At 47.0% G+C, this 9,551-nt stretch overlaps 1 protein-coding gene across 1 annotated transcript; it reads right to left on the bottom strand.

Moving 5' to 3' along the window:
* Nucleotides 1-4,818: 4,818 nt before the first annotated feature.
* Nucleotides 4,819-6,500, bottom strand: SOX17 (SRY-box transcription factor 17). Its single transcript, XM_075550680.1, has 2 exons — nucleotides 6,191-6,500; nucleotides 4,819-5,741 (listed from the first exon to the last, which is right to left on the bottom strand). The coding sequence occupies exons 1-2, from the start codon at nucleotides 6,498-6,500 to the stop codon at nucleotides 4,819-4,821; spliced, it is 1,233 nt and encodes a 410-aa protein (XP_075406795.1).
* Between the last annotated feature and the right edge of the window lie 3,051 nt (nucleotides 6,501-9,551).

Here is a 9,551-nt window from a genome sequence, read left to right as displayed (position 1 = left end):
TCTATCAAGAATAATTTGTTTTAAACTTTTCAAGTGGCTAGTATTTCTATTCTCATTTTATAATCAAATAAGCCGAGCTGTCCAAAGCTCAGAATAAAACATGGATGATCTGTATCTCTGGCAATGTATAATCTTTATAAAGCTGTTAACTTGTTAATCTACTATGTAAAAAATCCAAGGAGGCACACTGATGCTGTCTTGTCTTTCCCAATGGAAGAATGAAATTAAGGCCCTGAAGTCAGCTGAGACTGATAAAAAGGTGCATAAAATCACACTATAGAGATGGGGAGGGAACTTGCTAGCACAACTCAGTGAGGCAAGCAGGGTTATTATTATTCCTGCTTTGTACAGATGAGCAGAAAGAGGAATAACTTCTCCAAAATCACAAAGGTAACTGAGCAAGGTGGACCTTCTAACTCAATTTGCAAAGACTTCCTTCAGGAACTCTGCAATTCCTGGCATTCTCATCTCCTTGCTCCAATGCCTAGTGTTAAGTTCCCCAGGTTCTGACACATTATTCAAAAGAAATGAATTTAGACACTGGATGATCATTTCAATTGGAAAACAAAAAGTCAAGTGGAAACCCCCAAGGTCTTTCATGTGTTCCCCCCCTCCCTGTGAAAGACCCAGATACCAACTACCAAATGAGTTATTCAGTAAATGGTACCAGATCAATTAATACACAAGGAAAGTCAGACCATCCATACTGGGGTGGGGTGTGTCTCCAGCTAAAGATCAGAACCCGCTCAACAGCATGACAAGCTCACTGTGATCCCTTTAGTGGAGATGTAGCCAGGGTCCTAAAGAGAAAGAAAATGCACTCTATCTTCATGACTTCTCAAAGTTGTGTGAATTCTATGCTGGCTTCAAGTCAGGAAACCTCGCATCACAAAAGGGGAGGCTAGCATCTATTACAGAATACCTTGTCATCATCCATCCTGTGCCCATGCTTTACACTGTTAATTTAAAACGCCGTCAGGGCCACTGAGAGACGCCAACGTTCTTTCCCGGACTTGGCCGCCAGTGCTCACAGACCTGTACTTTAAAATATGAAGTTATTTAAAGATAATAACGGTTGCAGTAATCTGTTGCTGCATAGCAAACCACTTGCAAATTTAATGGCTTATCTCAAAGCTCTTACCCCCTCCCATCAGTTGATGGCTTGGGTTATTGTAGGTTGTTGTTTCCCCAGAGTTAGAAGCAGATGGTGGATGGAACTGAATCACTGAGTCATTGTGTGTGTGTGTGTGTGTGTGTGTGTGTGTGTGTGTAGGATGATAGATGCTGAGTTCCTCCTCCTTGCTGTGAATCTATCTCCAAGGAGTCTCTCCTTAAAGGTGGGCTTTGCATAGTCCCTCTGGGCTCTAAAAACAATAAGCAAGTTTAGTCCTTGAACTGACTCAGGAATTCTACTGCAATCTATTGGATTAAAGCAGCAAGTCCAACCTGCATTAAATATAGGAGGAGACAATAAAAGGATGTCACATATCAAAGCTGCTGATTCACCCTGGACCATCCTTGGAAACTAGCTACTGGCGTCACCACAACTGCCCAAAAGGAAAAGATCCTGTGTTCACCTTGGCAGGACATCACAGATTTCCTTTATACTTTCCTTTATATTTTGAATGAGGGATAGGCTACTGACTCCCCATAGCCCTTGATTCAAATGCCACCAGAAGAGAAATCTCAACAGCAGAGAGAGTTCATGAAATATCCCATTGTGTTTTCAGCTGCAGAGAAATTGTCTTTTCTTGACTATATTCCCTTCCTACACACCTTTCTCTCAATTGGAATTTTAGACTCCAGATTTCTCCTGGCCCTTGGATGGGTATAAGGAATTCTGTGAAATGATCATTGAAATATTAAGCATATATACATACATACAGATTCTTGGGGGAGTGGGGAGGAGACACCTAACCTTCTTCAGACTATTATCCAAGCCAGCGGTTCTCAACCTGTGGGTTTTGACTCCTTTGAGGGTCTAATGACCCTTTCACAGGGGTCGCCCAATTAATAATAGTAGCAAAATTACAGTTATGAAGTAACAATGAAAATAATTTTATGGTAGGGGGGGGGTCACCACAACTTGAGGAACTGTATGAAAGGGTGGCAGCATTAGGAAGGTTGAGAACCACTGACCTAAGCCCTAAATTCTCCTTAGAGTCTAAGTAGAATTTAAAGAAAGGAGACATTCAGCATGCTTTGACCTCACTAAGAGAAACTCCCTTAATTCTTATCTCCAATCACATTTCTGAAGGATCCCTCTAGCTTGAGGTGGGGAAACAATGCACATTTTATATATTTGCATTTGAAATAAGCCTTGCTTGAAGGCTAAGCAAATAGGTCCTACCAGGTGCTCTGCGGAAGAAAGAGGAGGCTGTTTGCTCTGGATTTACAGCCTCAGAACCCAACATAGGGTCACCATAGTTAGCACTGACTTGGTGGCAGTGGGCTAGATTTTCTGAGTTACTACCAAGGATTGGTTGTGCCTTAACAATTTCTGCCTTTATTTCTGTTCCAGTCCAAACCTGGTGATTAAGTTTGTTTCTTAATAGGACTTGTAGTTCTTTCCTCTAATGACTTTATTGTCTCTCATCTTTTTCCTATGTAACCTCTCCCTTCACGACAATTTGTGTCAAAAAGTTGCAGCCAGAAGGAAAAACTAATCTCGAGTCAAGCAGGCCTAGTGTCAAAGAACTTGAAACTGAGCCTGGGAGCCCCTCTGCTCCTTTTAACGATCTCCTCCAAAGTCGTGCTCTTGGGAAGGAACTCAGCCTAGGTGGAACCACCTGTATGAGCTTAAGTGTTTGAGCACTAGAGGCAAATTGTTTGGATTAAATTATAAAAATTTCCCTGATAGACAATTTTATAATCCCCAGTTTTAAGGTTGCCTTTGTAATGTCTTGCAAAACAAATGTATATTTCCTTGCTTCCATCTTATCCTTAACATTCCTAGCATCCGGGGATTGCTTCTAAAAATCATATGGAGCCACACATTTCATCTCCAATAGGTCTTCTTTAAGATAGGTGCTTGATCCTGGATGCCAATTTAGCCTTCCTACTCACAGCCATCAAGTTGATGGTCAGACCCTCTGGGAGACTTAAATCTTTACAGGAGGAGCCCAGTCTTTCTTTGGTGGACAATGGGTGGGTCTGAACAGCCGACCATGAGGTTAGCTACCCAATGGCCTAACCCACAGTGCCACCAGGGGGAATTATGGAACAGTATTTTCTACCAGAATTTAAATTCCAACGATACCTGCAGATACAAATACGTTAGAAGAAATCACAATGCTAAGCCTTCGCCCAGGTGAAAGGTTTGTGCCTTTCCTCCTCATTGGAAATGGGACAAAATCTTCCTTTCCGCTGAGGCTTACTCAGGCACAAGCTCTGTACTATGTGGAATGACATGAAGGAACACGGAGCACTTGGAATGCCCAGCTGTATCAAATTGTCGATCTGAAATACTTGATGAAAACAGCAATTCAGAGACTCCAGGACCCGACTACCTCCTTCGAATGCTGTCTCAATTTTCTCCTTGAAGGCATAATAGGGATGTTACGGTGTGCCATCAGGTCAATTCAAACTCATCCCAACCCTGTATAGGGTTACTAAGACTTTATAACCATTATGGGAACAGCCTCGTCTTTCTACCCAGGAGATGCTGATGGGTTTGAACTGCAGACCTTGTGGGTTAGCAGTCCAATGCTTACCTGATAGAGCTACCAGGGCTCCTTGGGGGTAGTTAGTATTTGGAAAATGACATCATGTACATGTACTTCAATCAAGGACTCTTCTTCAAAGCTTTAAGAACTCCAGGTGTCAGAAAATGTCCGACAGACAGCATACAATACCCTATACACTATTGAAATGAGACTCTGGTTCAAAAAGGTAAAAGCCATGATGTAAGTTTTGTTTTTATTAGTTTCTGTGATTCCTTCAAGTTTTCTTAAACCCAGTAACGATTTCCAAAGTTTTAGACATGTGAAAATTAAAGGCGAGTTTAGTATTGAGAAGGGCAGAAAGGTTTCTGGTGTAACAAAACAATAAAACAACAAATTCCCAAACCCCTGTATGCAGATCTCAGGGTTGCCATTTAGTAACCAGGAAACCCAAACCACTTGGATGCTGTTCTTTAAAGGGAGATACTAGAATTGAAAGAACTTACATATAAGATTAACCACTACATCAGAGAGCAAGAGCACCTAGAATGTACGGTCTAGGTGCATTCCATGAGGTTCTTTTTCTACCAAAATCCATTTAAAACGAATGTGGATATCCCAATACTCATTTTTCACAATTTCCCTTTGAAACCATTTGGGTCTACTTTTAGGAGAGAATGAGAATCTATGGGGCGATTATAATAAAGGTCGCCACTAAAGTATTTTAAACCTTAATAATAACATTGACTTAAGACAGTCATCACTAACTAGGCAAAGTGAAAACACAGATTTTTAAAAAAAAAAAACTTTTTAAGATTTAAGAAACACACCCACAACAAAATCTCTTTGATCATTAAACTTTCAGGAAACGAAGCCGGCTGCTCTGGGGCACGTACAACACTGGTCACCCTAACTTAAAAACGGGACTGACAATTCCAGTGCGCAAAGTAAATCTCTGGACAAAACTTGAACCGCAACCTCCCAAATGTTCAAGTGGTAGAAAAATAAATTACCATAAATTATATGCTAAGGCAATTTGAAAACAAAACAAAACAAAAAAACAGAACAACTCAAGGCTGAGGATTTCCTTAGGCCTCCAGGAAGTGTGTAACACTGTTTGTGCCTCTGGCCGGTAGGCTCGGCAGCTCGGGAGCCATCAAACGTCAGGATAGTTGCAGTAATATACGGCAGAACTGGCATCGGACACCACTGAGGACAGGGCCCCGTGACTGTCCGCGAGAGTCACACTCGAGTCGTGTCCCTGGTAGGGGAGGCCCATCTCGGGCTTGCACACGAAGTGCAGGTATTGTTCAAACTCCGTGCGGTCCACCTCCCCGAGGAGACTGGCTGGCTGGTTCGGGTCCCCGCCGTCCCGACAGGCCAGGGTCTCCGGAGGGGGCGATGGCTGCCCAGGCCCCGCAGGGTGCTGAGCCGGCGGCGGCACCTGGAAACAGCGCGCGCCGCCCGCCGGGGGCGGCGAGCCCAGGGCGCCGTAGTACATGTGCAGGGCGCTGGGGGGCGCGAGGAGGCCCGGCAGCGCAGGGCCCGCGGACTCGGCGCCCAGCCTGGAGTGCAGGGGTCCGGCGGTTGCCTCTGGGGGTCCTGCGTAGTCCGAGGCCTGCGGGTAACTGTAGGCACCCGAGGCCGCTGGGCAGTCCACGGGCAGCGGGGCCGCGAAGAAGGCTGCGTCGGGCTCCACGCCGTCCAGCGGGGACGTGTCGGGCGTGGGCAGCGGGTAGCTCTCGAGAGGGGGCGCGCCCAGGCCCTGGCAGTCGCGGTAGTGGCCGCCCATGTGCGGGGGCAGCAGTGGCGGGCCAGCGGGGAAGCCTTGCTCCGCAAAGGGCAAGCCCAGACCCTCCATGGCCCCGCGACCACCGTCGTGACCCAGGATGGTGGACGGGGGGTCGGCGAGACCGTGCAGGAAGCCTCCCTCCACCCGTTTCAGTCGCTTCACCTGCTTGCGGCGCCGCGGCCGGTATTTGTAATTGGGATGGTCTTGCATGTGCTGCACTCGCAGCCGCTCGGCCTCCTCCACGAAGGGGCGCTTCTCCGCCAGCGTCAGCGCCTTCCAAGACTTGCCTGCGGGGCCCAGAAGCAGAAGTTAGCCGCGCGCTCCGCGCCCCCGGGACACCCTCCACCCCACTGGGGAGCACGGTCAGGAGGCAGCGTTAAAGGTCTGGGACCCCAGCGCCCCAAGGCGCTTCCGTCCATGATGTGGGTTCTTTAAAACCCGCTCTTCTTTTTCCCTGGAGACCCCGGCTCTCGCATCTCGCCTCCCGCACACCCCGGTTTCCTAGGAACTGAATCAGGACCCACAAGGGGTGAAGGGCTAGGGGATGGGGCGGACCCCTCCCCGGCAGCGCTGGACCCTGGCGCTACAGCCAGTAGCGCCCAAGATCCAAGGCAAAGAAATTGGGAGTCCGGGTACAAGGAAAGGAAGGGGGGCCCCCGGAGAGGGACGTGGACGGAACCTCTACTGGGTCTAGGAAATCGGGGTTCCCTGACCTCCATTGGCGGCCCAGACTCACCCAGCATCTTGCTCAGTTCTGCGTTGTGCAGGTCCGGGTTCTGCTGCGCCAGCCGCTTGCGCTCGTCCTTCGCCCACACCATGAAGGCGTTCATGGGCCGCCGGATTCGGGACTCGCCCTTGGCCCGGCCCGAGGCCCCGGCCGGCGCGCCGCTGGCCGCCGCCGCCGCCTCGCCTTTCACCTTGCCTTCCCCGAGGGGGCTCAGCGCCTCGGCCCACGGGCAGGGGCCCAACCCCGCCATCACCGCCGGCAGCACGCTGCGAGCCTGGCTCTGGTCGTCACTGGCGTATCCCGCATCCGGACTACTCATGGCGCTCCAGGCCACCCCCTTGCCCGCAGCCCGCCGCCCAGACTCGCCGCCTCCACGGCCCGCGGGGGCGCTTGCCCTCGCTCAGCGGAACAGAGTGTGCGGGCGACTCCGCCGAGCCGATCTCCACCCCGCCGCCTACGCTCCGGCCCCGCGCGGACCCGCAGCAAGACCCGCGTCGCGGTGCTACTGGAGGGCCCCTGGTCAGCGGGGCCTTTTCTGCGGCGCCGCGGCCAATGGAGCCCCGGGGGCGGGCCGGCAGCAGCTCTTAGGCCCACGCCCAGCCCGCAACCCGAGTTCCCAGTCCGGGTTCAACCCCGCGCCCTCCCCTTTCCCCTCCCCTGCTCCCCACCCCACCCACCCCTTCTCCTTACACCACCCAACCCCCAGCCCGCGCTTCCAGGCTACACCTGTCCTGGGGAAAACTGGCTGGAGTTGATGCCGGTGCCATGTCCTCTCCTCTGGCGGAGACTTAGGGCAAACTGTCTGAAGTGCTCGCCACAGCCACAGGGCAGTTCTGATGGACGAATGAAGAACCTACGAAAGGAAAGCAAGCAACAAAAAAGTAATTACATTCATATCTGCTGTCAAGTAGATTTTTATTCACAGCCACCCTTTAAGACAGAGGTAACTTATCTATTTAGCCCAAACCCACAGCCAGCAAATTGACTCCACCTCATAAGGACCCTAGGTTTTCAATAGCCTGGCATGGAACAGACAGCCTCATTTTTCACCCTCATCTTTCTGGCCGCTGGTGGGTTTGAACAGCTGGTCTTGTGGTTAATTGCTCAATGACTAACCCACAACCACACCAAAGCTCCTTAGCACCACTACTTATGACCTCTTAAATCAAACCTTTATGACAGCGGCAAAAAGCACTTCAGGGGTTGGTAGCCTAGATTTCTTCTGGAAACTACAGGAGTGTCTGCTATACAAATGGGGAGGGACCCATCCTTGGTGAAGATAGCTATGCCCGGAGCATTTCTCTTCCTGTACCCTTTCTGTATGCTGTGGGGTTCCCCCCCCCTTTTAAACCATGTACATAGTTTGCATTCTCATTTAAAATATTTTTTTAAGAATAGAAAGTTCTGAGGCAGAAAAAATCTTGCTTTGGGATACAAAAGACACTTGGTAGAAGATGGAGAAGGAAAAGGAAATAAATTGACTCTCAAGGGCTCCAATTATTTGCATTATGTTCAAAATGTAATATCCGTGGCATTTTCTCAGGAAAAGATTGAATATGGAATAACATATCCAGTCACCCACCCTGTAGAAATTAAAGATTTTTCTCAGAATGAGCAACCAATCTTGAATGTCTGTACAAGAAATGTGTACTAGATATAGTAAAACTGTTCCTTATGTGTGTCAGGCACACAAAAAGGCAAGACGGGGGGGGGGCACCATAATGGCCTCATGGTAATGGTCTCCCTGATCCTGATGCTTGTTTGTCCAGTTTAAAACTTAATGAAGGGTATTTTATATATAAGATTTTATATACAAGATTTACTCTTTTCCTAAAATATGATCAGAAAAAATCCCCAAACCAGAAGCAACATTGACCTAAATACTCTGTTGCATTTAGAGTGGGAAATCCTTTTCAGTGTGATTTTGAAACAGTTCCTACAGTACTTATGGCATGCACACTCCAAGCATTAATTAGAAAACTAGCTCATGCCATTAACAAGTTAGATGCTAGGACACTGTTCTACACAGGGGAAACTGAGGCACAAAGGTTCAGGAACTGAGCCCACAAGGTGGGGGTATTGGAGGGGGGCCGTGGAATTCACACCTGGTAGTCTGCCTCCAGAGCTCTTTATCACTCTGTGCCAGGTTGTTGTTTGTGTATTTGTGTTGTTCTCTAAGGCAACTAACACAGTCATTCCTGCATAATTAGAGATAATTTGGCAAAATAAATCAATACAATAATCTTCAGAACAAATTTTCTTTGTTTGCTCAGAAGGGGTAATGAAAACGAAGTGCTTACATGCAAGATATGACAGCAACAGGGACAGCTTTTAGTGTGTTGCTACATGCATGACAAAGTCATCGGTCAAAACCGAGTACACCGAAAGCCTTGGCTAGCCGGGGTCTTTTCTTCAATTTCATTGATGCTGGGTTTGTTTCCTGCAAAGAACCCACTGCTTCCTTGTCTTAAACAAACTTTTTGAGACACTCCTCCAAACAAAAATAGTGAAATGATGACTGCAGAACCTGGTTGCAGGTCCTGGGTATCATGTCTCAAGAAGAAAAGATAAATCTTCAGGGAATTATCTCCCCCCCCAAACAACATCTGTAGAGTCTGTTACAACACATGGTGACCCCATATTCGGTCAGTACACCTGAAGCCACAGGATTTCCAATGATTTTTGGAAAGTAGATCCGTCAACTTCCAAAGCCTCTGGAAATGATGTTGTTGGTAGTGCCATCCCGCCGGTTTTAACTATCAACAACACTCTCCTGCACCATGCTCTCAATTGTTCTATGGTTGAAGCCCATCCTGTCTATCCATCTTGTTGAGGGACTTCCTGTGATAGAATGGTGTTGTTTTTAATTGGTTGTTTTAAAGCAGTAGCTCTTAAATTGATTATATACTTTTCCTTTAAAACTTCATTTGTTAAACAAAAGAGGTTTTAAAATAAAACACAAATACAATGCAGACAGTATATAAATAAGAAAATGATACTAGCAATATTTTGAATTAATCCATTAGTTCATTTTTTAGTAATCATTTTATTGGGAGTGCTCACAGATATCATAACATTTCATACTTCAATCACATTCGTTAGTGCCTTTTTACATGCTTCTTAGAATTATCTGATATTTCTGCATCATAATAGATATACTCAAAAACCTCAACGCAGAATTTTATATTAGCTCAGAAGCTTTTATGCACTGAACGAAAACAAAAAAAAATCACTTTTGTTTGTTTGCGTTGAAAATGAAACTAAACAGCAATACTCATTTCACACTCGTTTTCCTTCCTAAATTAATCAACTTGATTAATCCCTTAAAAATAAAAAGGGTACAAGAAATCCACATGTGAATTAAACAATT

This window comes from Tenrec ecaudatus, chromosome 5, assembly GCF_050624435.1.
Source record: "Tenrec ecaudatus isolate mTenEca1 chromosome 5, mTenEca1.hap1, whole genome shotgun sequence".
Lineage (NCBI taxonomy): Eukaryota > Metazoa > Chordata > Mammalia > Afrosoricida > Tenrecidae > Tenrec > Tenrec ecaudatus.
The sequence above is the reverse complement of the archived record's forward strand: the minus strand, read 5'-3'. Positions and strand labels throughout refer to the sequence as shown.

Excerpts from the sequence above, each read along its gene's own strand:
- SOX17 (XM_075550680.1), bottom strand. The coding sequence starts at position 6,500 with ATGAGTAGTCCGGATGCGGGATACGCCAGTGACGACCAGAGCCAGGCT. Across the intron at positions 5,742-6,190 it reads AGAACTGAGCAAGATGCTGG|GCAAGTCTTGGAAGGCGCTG; the intron begins GTGAGTCTGGGC and ends TGGGCCCCGCAG.